Raw genomic sequence first — 19,019 nt, 5'->3', positions numbered from 1 at the left:
CCACAGCGGCCGGCAGTTTAAATGGAAATGACATTCATTCAACTTGGTACTGTTCAGGGATAAGTCGAAGAGTTGTATGAGACACTTTTGTTTGTAAATTACACTTGCTTGCAAGTAGCAGTGTGTGTGTGTGTGTGTGTGTGTGTGTGTGTGTGTGTGTGCGTATGTGGGTGTATGTGTTGACTTGAGTTCCTTGAGTTGTGGCTAGGGCTTTAGATTTAGGTTGCCACGCAACTGAGACGTGACGGCCACTAATTTTCTGCTGCAGTGCCTCCGACGCGACTGTTGATCGAGGACGACGCCGGCCACAGGTTCACCTCCGTAGCCGGGCCCTTCTCAGAGGGCGACACGCTGCACCTGCGATGCATCGCCTTCGGTGGTAAGTCGGCCGCGAGACCGCTCTACGCTGCGCCATGCAGATTCTTTCAGATGCAGGGAGCAGGGAGTGGCAACTGACCCTTAACATAGACAAATGTAATGTATTGCGAATACATAGAAAGAAAGATCCTTTATTGTATGATTATGTGTTAGCGGAACAAACACTGATAGCAGTTACTTCTGTAAAATATCTGGGAGTATGCGTACGGAACGATTTGAAGTGAAATGGTTATATAAAATTAATTGTTGATAAGGCGGGTGCCAGGTTGAAATTCATTGGGAGAGTCCTTAGAAAATGTACTTCATAAACAAAGGAGGTGGCTTACAAAACACTCGTTCGACCTTTGCTTGAGTATTGCTCATCATTGTGGGATACGTACCAGGTCGGGTTGACAGAGGAGATAGTGAAGATCCAAAGAAGAGCGGCGCGTGTCGTCACAGGGTTATTTGGTAAGTGTGATAGCATTACGGAGATGTTTTGCAAACTCAAGTGACAGACTTTGCAAGAGAGGCGCTCTGCATCGCGGTGTAGCTTGCTGTCCAGGTTTCGAGAGGGTGCGTTTCTGGATGAGGTATCGAATATATTGTTTCCCCCAACTTATACCTCCCGAGGAGATCACGAATGTATAATTAGAGAGGTTCGAGCGCGCACGGAGGCTTTCCGGCAGTCGTTCTTCCCGCGAACCATACGCGACAGGAACAGGAAAGGGAGGTAATGACAGTGGCACGTAGAGTGCCCGCCGCCTCACACCGTTGGGTGCCTCGCCGAGTATAAATGTAGACGTAGATGTAGGTACAGGGTGCTTATGATTAAACGTCGCTACTTGAGAGGACCGCCATGAAAAACGACTATGAAAGTGATATTTTGTGGAAACATTTCTGAGTACATGCGGAACGGAAATAATGAGTAAACCGCTGAAAGAAACACATTTTAATTTCCACATGGGAGTCTAACCTTTATTAATTGCATACCATGCTGACATTTCGGGTTACAAACGTAGCTCAGTGTGCACGAAAGGCTGGAACTGCACTAGATACCATTTCACAGTAATTGTCCACTGACTTTTTGAACGGTGGACCAGGGAATGTTCAACTGTCGTGACAAGGCTCGCTGTTTGAAGATAGCACATTGCGTCCAGCATGCTCAGCCGTGACAACAGCAACTTCTTCAACAATTGTTGGGCTATTGGCCGTCGGCCTCTCTCGGGAGCAATCCCAAAATCACCAGTTAATTCGAACTTCCGAAGCATGTTCCTCAATCTTGGTGCGGAAAGAGGACCTCTTCGTATTCCTTTAATTCATCGATACCGGCCAATAGCAGCTACACTATTGCTGTGGTTTTGATAAAACAGCTAAGCGAGAAAAGCCCTGCTCAACGTGTCCTCACCAGTTACGGCAAGTCATGATACTAGACTACTAAATTTCTTTTATTTCACGTCCGTGGTCACAAACGTATAGGTCCTCAGACTACCGGTTTCGGTCAGCAATGACCGTCATCAGATCTGCAGCAAAATATAGAAAAAACACACAACTAGTTGATTGCCTACAGCTTCAAACAATAGAACAGGCCATGATGGAAAGTACTACTGGCATAGACGTGAAAATTGTGCGCTTTAAATGTAACGAGGCACCTCTGTTTCATAAAAAAAATATCCTAATATACTGAAGCCAACGTTGCATCGTCAAATGCTAAACACAAAATCAGCGTCAGCATCGTCACAGATATATTACTTATAGTTTATACAGGAGTCGTCTTGTCAGCAGCGCTTTTGTTCAAAAGATACTGCCGCACAGGCCACAAAATGTTTGTGTCGCAAGTTCGCCAGATGCCGCTACTGTAGGCGTACATACAGGATGTTTCGAAAATGACCGGTATATTTGAAACGGCAATAAAAACTAAACGAGCAGCGATAGAAATGCACCGTTTGTTGCAATATGCTTGGGACAACAGTACATTTTCAGACAGACAAACTTTCGAAATTATAGTAGTTACAATTTTCAACAACAGATGGCGCTGCGGTCTGGGAAACTCTACAGTACGATATTTTCCACATATCCACCATGCGTAGCAATAATATGGCGTAGTCTCTGAATGAAATTACCCGAAACCTTTGACAACGTGTCTGGCGGAATGGCTTCACATGCAGATGCGATGTACTGCTTCAGCTGTTCAATTGTTTCTGGATTCTGGCGGTACACCTGGTCTTTCAAGTGTCCCCACAGAAAGAAGTCACAGGGGTTCATGTCTGGCGAATAGGGAGGCCAATCCACGCCGCCTCCTGTATGTTTCGGATAGCCCAAAGCAATCACACGATCATCGAAATATTCATTCAGGAAATTAAAGACGTCGGCTGTGCGATGTGGCCGGGCACCATCTTGCATAAACCACGGGGTGTTCGCAGTGTCGTCTAAGGCAGTTTGTACCGCCACAAATTCACGAAGAATGTCCAGATAGCGTGATGCAGTAATCGTTTCGGATCTAAAAAATGGGCCAATGATTCCTTTGGAAGAAATGGCGGCCCAGACCAGTACTTTTTGAGGATGCAGGGACAATGGGACTGCCACATGGGGCTTTTCGGTTCCCCATATGCGCCAGTTCTGTTTATTGACGAAGCCGTCCAGGTAAAAATAAGCTTCGTCAGTAAACCAAATGCTGCCCACATGCATATCGCCGTCATCAATCCTGTGCACTATATCGTTAGCGAATGTCTCTCGTGCAGCAATGGTAGCGGCGCTGAGGGGTTGCTGTGTTTGAATTTTGTATGGATAGAGGTGTAAACTCTGGCGCATGAGACGATACGTGTACGTTGGCGTCATTTGGACCGCAGCTGCAACACGGCGAACGGAAACCCGAGGCCGCTGTTGGATCACCTGCTGCACTAGCTGCGCGTTGCCCTCTGTGGTTGCCGTACGCGGTCGCCCTACCTTTCCAGCATGTTCATCCGTCACGTTCCCAGTCCGTTGAAATTTTTCAAACAGATCCTTTATTGTATCGCTTTTCGGTCCTTTGGTTACATTAAACCTCCGTTGAAAACTTCGTCTTGTTGCAACAACACTGTGTTCTAGCCGGTGGAATTCCAACACCAGAAAAATCCTCTGTTCTAAGGAATAAACCATGTTGTCTACAGCACACTTGCACGTTGTGAACAGCACACGCTTGCAGCAGAAAGACGACGTACAGAATGGCGCACCCACAGACTGCGTTGTCTTCTATATCTTTCACATCACTTGCAGCGCCATCTGTTGTTGAAAATTGTAACTACTGTAATTTCGAAAGTTTGTCCGCCTGAAAATCTACTGTTGTCCCAAGCATATTGTAACAAACGGTGTATTTCTATCGCTGCTCGTTTAGTTTTTATTGCCGTTTCAAATATGCCGGTCATTTTTGAAACACCCTGTATATTCAATGGTAATTGTAAAATGTAAAATAAAAAGAGGGATAAAATCAGTAAAGTCTGTAGTGCGCTTATAAGGTGTAAAAATAATTACAGGAATAAAACGAAATACATTCAATGACGACAAAAGTCATATTGTTAAAAGGGAAAATATTAAGTGACAGTAATTTTGATACTCTCTAGTGGCCTCGTCTTATTTAAATCGTAGAGTTTTCGCTTGCATGTCAGTAATACGTTTCATCATGGCCTATGTCACTGTTTTCAGCTGTAGGTAACCCACCAGTTGTATTGTGTTTTTCCTATATTTTGTTGAAGATCTAAAGATGGTCACTGCTGACCGAAAACGGTAGTCGGAGGACCTACAAGCTTGTAGCCATAGACGCGAAATAAAAGAAATTTATTCTACATTTTCAGGCCACTGTTCCATTCGCAGCCATGTCGAAGCTTGTGAGACCAACACTAGTAACAACGTAAATACTTCAGCGCATACTCTGAACATTATTTCTATACTATGTGGTACCCGTATCGTAAATAGTTTTCCCTATACACTGACCCATGTAGCGACAGCTTAATTATAACCACCTTGCACCTAAGATGGTGTAGAATATTACCGATTAGGTCCGATGGTCTTCATCGAGGGCGTGGTAACTTCTCCACATGATACTATCCATCAAACGGCAGTGGACATCTATCAACGAGGGTGTCTGTGTGGGTCATTGGGCGGTAGTTGTCCAGGTATCCTGAACGCTGAACACTGATTTTACGTCTGCACCTACATGATTTTATTGCTGTATGAAATGCTTTGTGCTGCCAATCATATATGCAAATCGATAATGAAAATGAAATTGTTTGTAACTTATTAAGGCTTCCGTCAGAGTTGCAAATAATATTTTTATTACTGACTAGTTTTGAACTTCCTCGTTCATTTTCAAACTATTACCTACACTGGAAGGCACAATGTTATTAACAAAACCTGAAATAGAGTATTTTCAAACTTCTTGTGAGCACAGGTTACAGAAAACATTTAAATCATACACTCCTGGAAATGGAAAAAAGAACACATTGACACCGGTGTGTCATACCCACCATACTTGCTCCGGACACTGCGAGAGGGCTGTACAAGCAATTATCACACGCACGGCACAGCGGACACACCAGGAACCGCGGTGTTGGCCGTCGAATTGCGCTAGCTGCGCAGCATTTGTGCACCGCCGCCGTCAGTGTCAGCCAGTTTGCCGTGGCATACGGAGCTCCATCGCAGTCTTTAACACTGGTAGCATGCCGCGACAGCGTGGACGTGAACCGTATGTGCAGTTGACGGACTTTGAGCGAGGGCGTATAGTGGGCATGCGGGAGGCCGGGTGGACGTACCGCCGAATTGCTCAACACGTGGGGCGTGAGGTCTCCACAGTACATCGATGTTGTCGCCAGTGATCGGCGGAAGGTGCACGTGCCCGTCGACCTGGGACCGGACCGCAGCGACGCACGGATGCACGCCAAGACCGTAGGATCCTACGCAGTGCCGTAGGGGACCGCACCGCCACTTCCCAGCAAATTAGGGACACTGTTGCTCCTGGGGTATCGGCGAGGACCATTCGCAACCGTCTCCATGAAGCTGGGCTACGGTCCCGCACACCGTTAGGCCGTCTTCCGCTCACGCCCCAACATCGTGCAGCCCGCCTCCAGTGGTGTCGCGACAGGCGTGAATGGAGGGACGAATGGAGACGTGTCGTCTTCAGCGATGAGAGTCGCTTCTGCCTTGGTGCCAATGATGGTCGTATGCGTGCTTGGCGCCGTGCAGGTGAGCGCCACAATCAGGACTGCATACGACCGAGGCACACAGGGCCAACACCCGGCATCATGGTGTGGGGAGCGATCTCCTACACTGGCCTTACACCACTGGTGATCGTCGAGGGGACACTGAATAGTGCACGGTACATCCAAACCGTCATCGAACCCATCGTTCTACCATTCCTAGACCGGCAAGGGAACTTGCTGTTCCAACAGGACAATGCACGTCCGCATGTATCCCGTGCCACCCAACGTGCTCTAGAAGGTGTAAGTCAACTACCCTGGCCAGCAAGATCTCCGGATCTGTCCCCCATTGAGCATGTTTGGGACTGGATGAAGCGTCGTCTCACGCGATCTGCACGTCCAGCACGAACGCTGGTCCAACTGAGGCGCCAGGTGGAAATGGCATGGCAAGCCGTTCCACAGGACTACATCCAGCATCTCTACGGTCGTCTCCATGGGAGAATAGCAGCCTGCATTGCTGCGAAAGGTGGATATACACTGTACTAGTGCCGACATTGTGCATGCTCTGTTGCCTGTGTCTATGTGCCTGTGGTTCTGTCAGTGTGATCATGTGATGTATCTGACCCCAGGAATGTGTCAATAAAGTTTCCCCTTCCTGGGACAATGAATTCACGGTGTTCTTATTTCAATTTCCAGGAGTGTATATATGTGCACTCAGCCTCGTGATGCCAATTGAGGAGCTACTCGACCGAATAATAGCTGCTTCGGTCAAGAATACCATCATAACGACCGGGAGAGCGGTGTGTTGACCCCACGCCCCTCCTCTCCGAATCCTCCACTGAGGATGACACGGCGGTCGGATGGTCCCGGTAGGCCACTCGTGACCTGAAGACGGAATGCTTTTTTTTTTATATGTGCATTTGTGAAGTGTCACTGTGAAAAATATATTTGTTTTTTCACCATACCAGTACAACAAACGTCATTTGACTGTATTACGATTGTCTTCACACATTCAAAATTCGACAGGCGCCCTTATTTCTTTATACACAAAAAATTTGAAAGGCGGTCTCAGTTGTTTATTTTGTGGTCGAATACTGCGTGCTTTAGAGATCGTAATGTTGCAGCCAAATACATAGTTACTGCATTTGATAAAGGTGTACTATTCTTTAAGTTACAGATATATCATAAGCTAACTACTTTACTGAATTTTGAAACATTTTTAATATATATTATTTATCACACTACTATAATCCGTGCAAAAAGTTTTAAAAATTGTATTTCAAGTTTCGGTTATAACACTGTGCTTTCAAATGTAGGCAATGGTTTGACAATGAACGAAAATGTTCGAAAAATGTTATTTGCTACTCTGACGGAAACGTTAATTACCAACAAACAATCCTGCTGGAGTAGAGGTTGAATATACAGCTTCAGTTGTAAGCTTGTATTTATTATTCAGTACTTAAAACACGACCGTTTTCGGACTCTTACAAGCCCATCATCAGCAGTGATACTGGAAATACACAAGGGACCGAATCTAACAATAATTTTTACACGCGATAGTACACATGAAAAAGCAAAAATAGAAATTCAGTATAAGATTTTAGAAAACATCTGTCGTGATAGCTGTGGTAAAACCTAAGTAAAGGGCAAAGCGACACCAGACAATACTACGAACGACTGCCTGGTTAGTGAAATACGTGAAGAAAACCAAGACATTTACGCTGTTTGCTGTGATCCCGAGCGTCTTTATGGACAAATATAATACTTAGAGTACCACCAGCGAGCGCAAAGCACGGAGTAGCGTACAGAAAGACGGACGCAAATTGGTAAACCAGAGACGCAAAGGTACTGACGGCCATTCACAATTTGAATTAGTGATTTACATTCAAAAGGAAAAGAAAACCACAAGAAAGCTACATGAAAAGCATTCATAGTACATTATCAGTGGTAAAGCAACATACTGAACACGGGCAGAACAGAACAGTGGTAAAATTAACTGGAACCCGACGACATAAAGTTTATGTATAAACCGTAAAACACAATGAAACATATTGTTCCTTTCTGTGAATGGTATGCAAAATTTTATTTAGTGGGGACACATACGGTAACCTGGAATAACGTGCAACAGTCATGAGTTAAAAGAACGCACACTTGTGCCACTCCTATTAAAGAAGCATCTCGCTACTAAACAAAATGGAAGGTAGAAAAAGCTTGAAGTCCACACTGACAAAAAACTCCTATACCAGTTAATAGCCAGCAGCAGTAACACTAAGGGGGCACATTAAAAGTAGGAACAATTCAGAAACAGCTAACCCACACGGCAAGTCAAAGAGGTTTACGTGAGATGAGATGTGAGACAGACTGCATATGTAGAACGACAGACAGATTTTCATTTAATGAGGGCACAGATAATAACGCACAATAATGCGCTGCAGTCACAGGACGAAAAAATATAAATATGCAAACTTCCATTAAAAGAGGAGCTTTCCAGCTATGTTTAACAGAACGTGGGTGGACCATACAGTCATTACTATAGAAAATGGGCACATGCCTTATAATAGCTAAGCTTCATTAGGCCACCAAAGCAATAGCGAAAACACTGACCCAGTTAAGAAGTACACATGTGTAACGTACAACTACCAGTAAACAGGAGGAGGAACTGAGGCTGGGCGCTACTTCAAAACAGAAAAGTTATTCAAAAAGGCTGCTTGCTTAAGCGAAGTTTGCTCATTAGAAATGTCCGACGGATCACGGTTAATGCTGAGGATAATTTTTATTTCTTCTAAAAGATTTAAAACAAGTCGTTTCGTTGATTACTTAAAATGCTGCAGTTAGTGTTTATAAATGAAATGAAATAATTATGATTCTTCAAGTGATTAGTGAGGGCGGATTTAGAATTTCTAAGGTCCTGGTGCTCTCTATAGTGTATGCTAATGGAGCGGCCACGTTGGCCTATGTAGGCGGTGGGACACTAACTACACTGGATGCGACAGACACCCGATTCCGCGTTGCGAGTGTCTTCTCTGTTTTAGTGGTACTTCAGTAGGTGCCAGATCTTAGTGGTGATATAGAACACGGGTATAACGTCCTCTTTCCTGAGCCATTAGCCGATCCTATCGGATATGACATCTACGTATGGTTTTTTTAGGGTTATCATTACTATTAGATGATGTGGTACAGATCGCTAGAAGCGACTTCCGATTGCCTTTTTTGGAGTGAACATCAATAACGTTCAGCTAGTAACCATTAGCAAGTGCCATACGTTTAGTGATATCCTACTCATGCTGGTAGTTTTGCTTTGAGAGAGGGACTCTAATAATTCGGTAAAGTATTGCACGAAGAGCAACCATTTTTCGCTGTTTCGAATGAGCTGAAGAGCAGCCAGTAATAGAACCAGCCGTCGTTGGTTTCCTAAATATATGAAAGCGAACTTTACTGTACTCTAACGTAATTTCCAAATCCAAAAAAGGGAGTGTAAAACCAGAGTTGTAAACTAAATCATGACATTAATAATAAAGAGGAGCTAATTACTCACCTCACACGAGTGACTGTAAGCAGTGAAAAAAATCTAGCAAGGATACGAATATCGCCGTTAAGGAGGTGACTCTTGTTCCTGAATCCAACTTTTGGGGAAACTCTCGTCTAGATTTACAAGAAAATAATAATTTCCTTCGTTTCTTCAGAATTTTTATCTGGCTAACTACTTTGCTTTTAAAAACACCGTATATGTACTGACTGATGAGTTAGCCATATGATCTTCATTGCACGTGTAATAGCTAAAGTTTACATCAACCACAGTGAAAATCAGCTTTTTTCAAACCACCCCCAACACCTTCACGTCAATGACATCAGCAAAATGCACTTAAAGATTCAGTGTAGGCTTTCGACTCCCAGTTTTGTATTTGGAAATCACGTTACAGGACACGAAAGTTCACATCAATATATTTAGGAAACCAGAGAGGATTTATTCACTGTTCTTCAGTTCATTCAAAGCAGTGCTTTACCGCGCGATTGGAGTTCCTCTCTCAAAACAAAACTGCCAGCGTGAGTTGGATATCATTAAATTTATGGCACTTGCTAATGGCTACCAGCCAAACTTTGTTGATGTTCTTCTCCACCTAATGCAAACAAAAGTCACTTCTAACAATAGGTTCCAGATTGTCCTGTCGTCTACTAGTATTGAGAATTCAAAAAAAAAAAAAAATTGCATGACACCATATGTAGATGTTTTTTCCTATAGGATTGGCTAATGGCTTAGAAACACGGCAGTATATCCTTCCTCTATAACTCAATAAGATCGGATACCTATTGAAACCAGAGAAGTCAATTTCTATGCAGAATCTGGTGTCTACTGCATCCTTCCGCTTATATTGGCCAAACTGGCCGTTCCTTTAGCATTCTTTTCAGACAGCATCAGGATCTCGGCAATTCTAAATCCGCCCTCACTAAACACCTGAAGAATTATTGTCATACGATTTCAGATAGAAACACCATTCTGTATGATCAACGTAACACCTTTCTTTTAAATCTTTCTGAATAAATAGGAGTTATCCGCTGCATTAACCGTGGTACACCGGGCATTTTGAATGAGCAAACTTCGCTGAAGCAAGCAGCCCGTTTAAATAAATTTTCTGTTTTGAAGCAGAACCAGCCTCATTTCCTTCTCCTGGTTTCTGATTATTGTACATTACACCATTTCCTATAGTAACTATTGCAGGGTCCACCCAATATGTATTAAACATAGCTGCAAATTTCCTCTTTTAATAGAAGACAGCATATTTTAAATTTTTAATTCTATGACTGCGAGGCATTGTTGTGCGTCGTTATCTGTGTCCTCACTAAATTGAAATTTCCCTGTCATTCATGACGTACAATTTGTCTCACATCTTATATTACGTAAGCCTCGTTGACTCACCAGCATTTACATAGCTGTTTCTCAATTGCTCCTACTTTTAATGTGTCCCTTTACTGCTATTGCTGCTAGCTTTAATTGGTACAGGACTTTTTGACATTGTGAAGCTTTTGCTGCCTTCCATTTTGTTCAGTAGCGACATGATTTTTCATAGGAGTAAGTATACGTTCTTTTAACATACATGTTTATGTTCTTTTAACTCATGAATATGAAACGTTATTCCAAATCACCTTAAATGTCCTCATTAAATTAAAAACTTGTATGCCATTCATAGAATCGAAAAAAGTTTTTGATTGTGTTTGTACCTAAATTCTATGTCGTCGGCCTTCAGTTAGTTTCACTACAGTTCTGTACAGCCCCTGTTCAATTTGTTCCTTTACCGATCATAATTTACCCTTAACGTTTTTCATTTAACTTTCTTGTAATTTTTTGTCTTTTCAATGTAACTCACTAATTAAAATTGTGAACGGCTATGCTAGTTGGTCTCTCGTTGTTCTTCCCGTCAACAGATGGCAGTACCTTTGCCTGTCTGGTTTACCAGTTTGTTTCCTTGTTCGTGTACGTTGCCCCGTGTTCTGCGCTCCTATACTCTACTACGTCGCTCGGGGTCAGAGCACAAAATGTAAGTGTCCTTGTGTTCATTGCAAATTTTTTTTCCCCGGACTGTCATTCGTATTATTGTCTGCTATCGCTTTGCCATTGACTTAGGTTTGTATGTAACTATTAAATGTTATTGTAGATTTTTATTTTGCTTTTTCATATATACTACCTCGTGTAAAAATCATTATTAGATCCGGTCTCTTGTTCATTTTCAGTACGACACCTGATGGTGGGCATGTAAAATCCCAAAACCTGCCGTGCTGTACTGAAAAAAGAAATGAACCCAACAAGTGAAGCGGTATCTTCAAACCGTAACCTAATTAATAATTTACAAATGTACTTAGTTACTGATCATGATACCAAGACAAGGCTGGAATTGCACAAGGAAACTGTTGATCCTTGTAACTCTTTTATGCCATCATGCAGCCTTTGTGTTAACTTCTTAATGCACTTTACTTACGTACACCCAGACGTTACAATGTATGGTAGAACGTGTTGTTTTATATTTATTTGTTTCTAGACACAAGATCGTACTGTATACCCAGCTGGCACTTATTTATCAGCAAGACAAACGTGTTTTGTTATTGGATACAGCTGTTTCCATCAGTTCTGTAATTTATTATTGACCCTGTACATGGGCAGTACGGGCATCTTTTTTCTGGGTCATGAGTGACAAAGTTTCTCACGCCATTCAACATTGTTTTACGGGGCATGTTAACATGAGTATGAGGGAAAACAGACTGGTGATCGGAACCAGCCGGAAAGAAAGACAGAAACAATCACATGTCGGCTGACAAAACATTTTAATCAGGCCATGTACATTGCCGCTACATCCGGCATTCGGTGTTCTCGAATATGTGAAGTAATCAAGCGAACATACGGGTTGACGTCACGCACCGCACCTCGCCTGTGTTTTCCAGCTTTCAACATTATGTGCCACATCTGCAGCCTATGACCATCGTTCCGTTACCTTTAATGGTACATAGTTTCATAATTTTATTCAAAGAATGAAAGAGATTTTTTCCCTGTAAAAATAACAATGAAATTCGGTAACGTTTAAGAAGCTGTTCAACTGCAAGAAGAAATGCTAAGACACAAAGTGCTATCCATACTTACTGCAGTACACACTGATCCTCTCTGTCGCCGGCCATTTGCAGTTGCCGGTGGACTACGTCATTCTCTATGTTTCTTTATGTCTGTCTTTGTGACACATGAGTACATTTTTAGTCCAAAAACATTAATCGCCACACTCTCTGTGATACAGGCCGGTTTTCAGCGCATAATGGTTTGTCCTCCATAAAGCGACCCATTAAAACTGTTGCCTTTTGAGTGCTACCAGTAGCTCAGAATTCCTTCTCGTGTTGTGTCAACTTACAAAGGAAACCACGCAGTACTTATTGATTCTGATCCTGAACATATCCAGCTATTTGAAACTGTGTCTTGTTATTTGATCCTTACTATGTAATCCTCCATACATTGTCACTATTATAAATATTAATTACCTTACCTTCCTTCCTACTACAGGTGTCATCCGAGGCTCTGTCCTATGTCCTTTCCTTTTCTTAATTTAAACTATCGATAAGCCTAAATTACTTCCATCTGTTGACTTTTTCGCCTCCTTCATTACGGTGAGGGAGCAGCTTACCTATCTTTTCTACGTGTTACTGCACGAATACCCGCTTTTCTTATGACTTTACCTTCATTAGCTAGCGTCCACGTGTAACCAATAGCCTATACACTATTCCCTCTCTCATCACTTCTAAATAAGAACGTCTCCTCTCTCCTCCATCATGTTTACCCTTTTCCTATTCATTATATGCGTTGGTTATAGGATCGAGAGTCGAGAAAGGCTAACTGAGTTCTGCAATAAATTTAGGTTAGTAATAGCAGACTCACTTGTTCAACAACCACAGGAGGAGTGGCTGCACTTTGAGAAGGTTTCAAGACGTGGGAAGATTCTAGATGAAATACATTATGGTCAGACACACATTCCAAAACCATATACTGGATTTCATGGTGTGCCAATGAACACATATAGTCCGGAATAACAATTTAGTAATGATGAAGAGCAGGATGAAGTTTAGGAGACTAATACGCAAAGTGGGATACTGATGTTCAAGGAATGACGAGTTGCCCTAGGAGTTCACCGAGGCTATTAGATACTGCAATATTAAATATCTCAGTGGGCAAATAAATTAAACGTTGAATGGGAGTCAAGTAATTTGGAATGAGAACACAGCTACAAAGAAGGTAGTGGCGAAACTCTGGGAGACAGAAGAAGTACATCAATTGATCGAAGAAAGAATGGAGTACAAAAATGTTGAGGGAAATTCAGAAATACAGAAATATAAATCACCAAAGAATGAAACATATATGAAACGCAGGGAACCTAAGGCGAAATCGCTGCAGGAAAAGTGTGACGAAATTGGAAAAGAAATGGATGCCGGATAGATCGACTTAGCATGTAGAAAAGTCAAAACAACCTCATGTGAAATTAAAAGCAAAGGCGGCAACAATAAAAAAGAGATGAAAGTCCAATGTAAAGTGTAAAAAGGAGAGTAGATATGAGGAGAGAATACACTTTATGGCCTTAGGAGGGGAACGACTTGTCCGCTGACGTGATTAATGAAGAAACAGAAGCAGATATCGAAGACATAGAGATCTGGTATTAGAATTTAACAGAGGTTTGGAAGACTAGCGATAAAATAAGGCAGAAGAAACGGATAACATTCATTCGGAGTTTCTGAAATCATTGGGGAGTTGGCGAACAAGTGACTATTCAAGTTGGTGTGCAGAGACATACCATAAGATTTTCGAATAAAGATCTTCTACCCAATTTCGAAGATAGAAAGGGCCGACAAGTCAGCGAATTATCCCACAATCTCCTTCACAACTCATGCATCCAAGTCACTGATAGAAATAATACACGGAAGAATGGAATAGACAAACTAAGATATTTTAGAAGACGAAAATCAAGGCTATCGGTAAGAAATAGAAACTGCTGAGGCAGTTCGGATGTTGACATTGGTCATGGAAGCAAGACGAGAAAAATCAAAGACGCAATCAGAGGATTTGTCGACCTGGAAAAGCGTTCCAGAATGTAATATGGTGCAAGATGTTCAACATTCTGTAAAAAATAAAAGTAAGGATTCAAAGTTTGTACAAAAATTTAGAGGGCACAATAAGAATGGAAGATCAAGAACGAAGCGCTCGAATTAAAAATGGCTTAAGCGAGAGATGTAGACTTTCGCTCCTTCTGTTTTACCCATAAGTAGAAGAAGCAGTGGCGGAAATAAAAGAAAGATGGAAGAATAGAATAAAAAATCAGGATGAATGTGTCACAGTGAAGATTCTTTAACTATATTGCCATTCACAGTAAAAATGAAGAAGATTTATTTGGAATGTTGAATGAAATATCAGGATAATATGTAAAGAATATGGAGTGAGAGTAAATCGAAGGAAGACGGAAGTTAGGAGGAGTAGCAGAAATGAGACAACGACCAATTTCAGAATTGGGAATACAAAGTAGACGAAACGAAGGAACTCTGTTACCATCGAAGCGCATGACAGACGAAGTAAGGAGGACATAAAAAGTAGAGTAGCACAGACAAAGAGGCATCCTGCCCAGGAGAAGCCTGCTATTATCGAACATCGGCTTTAACCAGACGAAAAAATTTATACGAGCGTAGTGTGAAGCACAGAAGTGTACGTTAACGCATTATGGACTGTGGGAAAATCTGAACAGAATCTATGCGTTTGGGATATAATGGTACAGAAGAATGTTGAAAACGATACGGTAAGGAATGAGGAAGTACTCCGCAGAATCGACGAAGACAGGAAAATATGGAAAGCACTGACAAGAAGAAGGTACAGGATGTTGAGACATGCGTTAAGACACCAGGAAATAACTTCTATCGTGTTAGAGAGCTGTAGAGGGTAGAAACGTTAGGGGGCAACTGACTTTGGAATATATCCAACAAATAATGAGATCGTAGGTTACAAGTGCTACTCTGAGATGAAGAGGCTGTCACAAGAGAGGAATTCGTGGCGGGCCTCATCAAACTAGTCAGCAGACTTACTACCTCCTCAAAGTACTACAGCTCAACCTACACACAAATTTGCTTCTCCCTTATTGTATTTTTGCCATCCAACCCGACACCTACACTAATCCCCATTTTTAGCACTCGAACGCCTCCGGATCCCTCTTCTTTTACCCACACCCTACAACACTGTAGAAAGCCGAACTTTTCCATCCCCTAAATTTCCTTCACAGTGCACTTCCTAATGTCCTTTTCTTTAGCAGAACAAAACGGAATTTGGTTTGTTTTCAGTCTTATACATAAAAGTAACAGATTTTACCCGTGGAGCACCCAGTTTCGCATTTCCAAGGAATTGGAAAGTAGGCTTTTTGATTCTGAGGGCCTACGACATGGTGCAAAGAATGAGTCAGAGCCTTCCGAAACCTCCTTTAAACAACAAACCCATAATATGAAACACAGTAACATTAATTACATAGCCGCTTTTAATGTTCTAATGAACATCCTTTCGATTCAGAAGGATTCATGATATTTAAGGAAAAACCAATGAAAGTAATTATGAAAAATTTTCCCCAATTGGGAACAGGTTTCATCATAAACAGAAACGTATTAAACTCAGTAAGAGATCTTAAATCAATAAATGTAGGACTTCCCACAGTAAAAATCAAATAATCAAACAAAGCTTACACCGTTTTATTTGCACATGCACAACAAATGAGAAAAACAGAACACTGAAAGAGCAAACAGGAAATTTAGGGCGAACTGTGTCAAACACCCCAGATCACATTCAGTCGAAAAACACAGTTTTACTTCGTGGAAATTTTAATGCAAAAACTGGCAACGAACGTCAGCACAGATCAAAATTAGGAAAATTGCCTGCACCTAAAGGGACCAACGTAAACGGAGATTCTTCAAAACACTTGCTAGAATATAAACTGCATGGATATCACCAAATCTGGTTTGTAGCCAACAACGAACGACTCGATGGCATTGCAATAAGTGGACATTTGCGATGGAGGTTTGCAATTTACACAAGTTGCCAAGAGCGCCGGTTCAGATTCAGACCACTACCCATCTGTTATTAAATTCAAGGAAGACCAATATTTAGAAAAAAGAAGCAATACCATCCCACAAAGTTTGACATACAGAAGTAGTCTAGACAAAATGATTAGAAAATGCGGTTGGGAAAAAGAATACCAAAATGTTGGGAACAACTTGAAAAAGACATTACTTAGCCTACAGAAGAAATTATCCGTCTTTCAAAGAAATGGAAACAAGCATTTTGGAATAATTATTGTATTGAGCTAATTAAAGTGGTCTCAAAAATATCAGAGTGCGACATATAAAAGATCAGGTAACGTCAACTGAGTTACAGTTTAAGCAGAAGAAGTGTTTAAAGAAATACACGCCACCACTTTACAGCTCATACAGCTAGAAACACAAAAGGCTGCATATAATATCAAAGAGAACAGCACAATATTGCAGACTACTTCAAAGAATTACACAACTGCTATCCACTGAAAACAGAATTTAATTTTTATAATTTAATCCAAATACTAGCAGACTCAAACTCACGAACAATAGAGGATGTCAGAAAAATCATAAAACAAGTTAAAAATAATAAAGCATCAGTAGAACACAATATACTTGCAGAACTGTGAAAAAACACTGGTGACAACATTATTCTATGTCTAACAGAAATAAGTAATGAAATTGGGACAACGAACAGCTTACCTTAAGAATGGACATCGGCATTAATACATCCACTACACGAAAAAGTGAAGAAAACTGATCCTAACAATTATGGAGGGATCTCCAGTTTACTAGTGACATTCAAGATCTTGTCCATGGCACTTCGAAAGGGAGCTGAAGGAATACTCGACCCACAACTAGCAGAGTATCAAGCAGGATTTAGAACCGGAAGGTCTTGTGCAGAGCAAACATTACATCGAAATAATATAGTGGATGTGAGGTAAATCAGACAATAAAACGCGAGAGAAATTAAAGGAACTTTAACGATCACAATTTTAAAAGTAAGATTTATGAGAAACTGTCAAAAAGTTTCGAAATAAAATCAGGAGTATGACAGGGAGTTGGTTAATCGCCCCTACTTTTTAACCGCGCATTATACAAGGTAGCGAGAAAAAGAGAAAAACCCTAAGAAGTAAGGTGTTTAATTATAATAAAACCAAATAAAATCATAATAAATTGCCTAACATTTGCGAATGGTATGGCATTAATTAATGACTCACGGGACAGAGCCAAAGAACAATCACAGAACTATAGGGACAAGCAGACTATATAGGACCAAAAGTATCGTTTGAGAAACACATCACATGGTAAACATCAGTGATGCCCCACCATATCATAAAATTCATAATAACACAATGTCTAAAACAGTTTTAAGTACCTAGGATAATGCATGATGAGCAACACAAAACAAAAGATAGCTATAGAAAAGTACATGTAATGGAAAGGGCATTCCTATTGACAAAAACATATACAAGAAAAAACTTTGTTCTGGAACGCTAAACTAAAGCAATATCAAACATTGGTCAGCTATGAGACACTTTATGCAGCAGAAACACTTAGACTAATAAGATTTGGGGATCTTGAAAAACTGGAGAAACTTGAAAGCAGAGGAAAATAACTGGGACCTGGAAGTAATAGTAATGGTGAATACGAATTAAGATTAAACGAAGTGCTCTGTTCGAAAATGGGAAAGGTAACTGATGTAATGAGGAAAATAAGACTACTGTTTTTTGTCGACATACAACAAATGGATAATAACAGACTAATCATGATTTTCAGTTTACATACATCTTGAAAGTTGAATGTTAATACTTCTTTGGAAAGTTGGCCAATGATTCTGCTGGTGTGGATATACAACCTGTGAGGTTTTATTATCGCGATTGGCTGTATTTAAATTATCATTAATCTCTTCCCGTTTGCTTCTAGATTCCTTAATCTTGTCATTTATCTCGTCACAAAACAATTTTAACTTCTCTACCTGTAACTTGAAGTTTTGTTCCTGTTTGCTTCTAGATTCCTTGATATTGCCACGAAATTCGTTGATAAACTTTTGTATCTCATTATGAAACCCTCTAATTTTATTATTGGATTTTCTAAACCATTCGTTATTGGAGTTTCTAAACTAATCATTATTGGATTTTCTCACCTAATTAATTTGAGCCACACACCGTCAGGTGGCTTGCTGAGTATGGATGTAGATGTAGAATAATTGTGTAACATTGTTATTGAAAGAGGGGAAGACAAAATAATTTTTCTCGGTAGGAATAGAGGCAGTACCTGAATCTCTCATAACAATATTGGATTGTGTTACCTGATCACCTGAATTGCGTCATGTATGACAAACAATAATAGCCTCTACTCTGATTACTCACTGTATTGTTCGAAAGTTTCCTAACTTCATTATGCTGAGAATAATTTTCTACATTCTGTCTCAGATTTTCCGACACTTCATTTGAAGCTATCTAACGATAGCTTGTCTTGTCCATTACTGCCTGTGTTCTAGTTTTCATTGTCGTTGCAAAAGTAAAGGAAATAATAGAAAATGAAAACATCATGCACAAAACGGTTAACTTCACTGTTGCAAAATAAATTCTGAAGTAGAAAACTGCTGAAATGAGAGTGTTGCTATTACTGCAAAGCAGCGCGCAAGCAACAGAAATGCTATGTAACAACTACTGACCAACTACTATAGCATAAAATTTTGCAAATGTAGTAGCAAGACGAAGCACCTCTAACTGCAAAATCGTCCAACGAAACGAAATCCTGGCAGACAGGTGAAATTTAATTCGTAACTGATTATTAAACTCGTGCAAATTTGTAGTTATTGTTTTGTTCTGCTGAAGGAAGCACGGAAATATCTGACAATTACTGAATTCTGATTGAGAACAAAACGAAACTGAAATCACTTAT

General features: G+C 40.9%; 1 protein-coding gene across 1 annotated transcript in view; it reads left to right on the top strand.

Moving 5' to 3' along the window:
- The window catches only part of LOC124613773 (hemicentin-2-like), an 803,230-nt gene that overhangs the window by 508,042 nt on the left and 276,169 nt on the right, over positions 1 to 19,019 (top strand). The window contains exon 4 of the mRNA XM_047142489.1: positions 269 to 379. Within this exon, the coding sequence (XP_046998445.1) occupies positions 269 to 379 (111 nt within the window). The remainder of the gene's footprint in view (positions 1 to 268; positions 380 to 19,019) is intronic.

This window comes from Schistocerca americana, chromosome 4 (genome assembly GCF_021461395.2).
Source record: "Schistocerca americana isolate TAMUIC-IGC-003095 chromosome 4, iqSchAmer2.1, whole genome shotgun sequence".
NCBI classification, from domain to species: Eukaryota; Metazoa; Arthropoda; class Insecta; order Orthoptera; family Acrididae; genus Schistocerca; species Schistocerca americana.
Note: the sequence above shows the minus strand (reverse complement) of the source record. Positions and strands in the feature narration are given on the sequence as shown.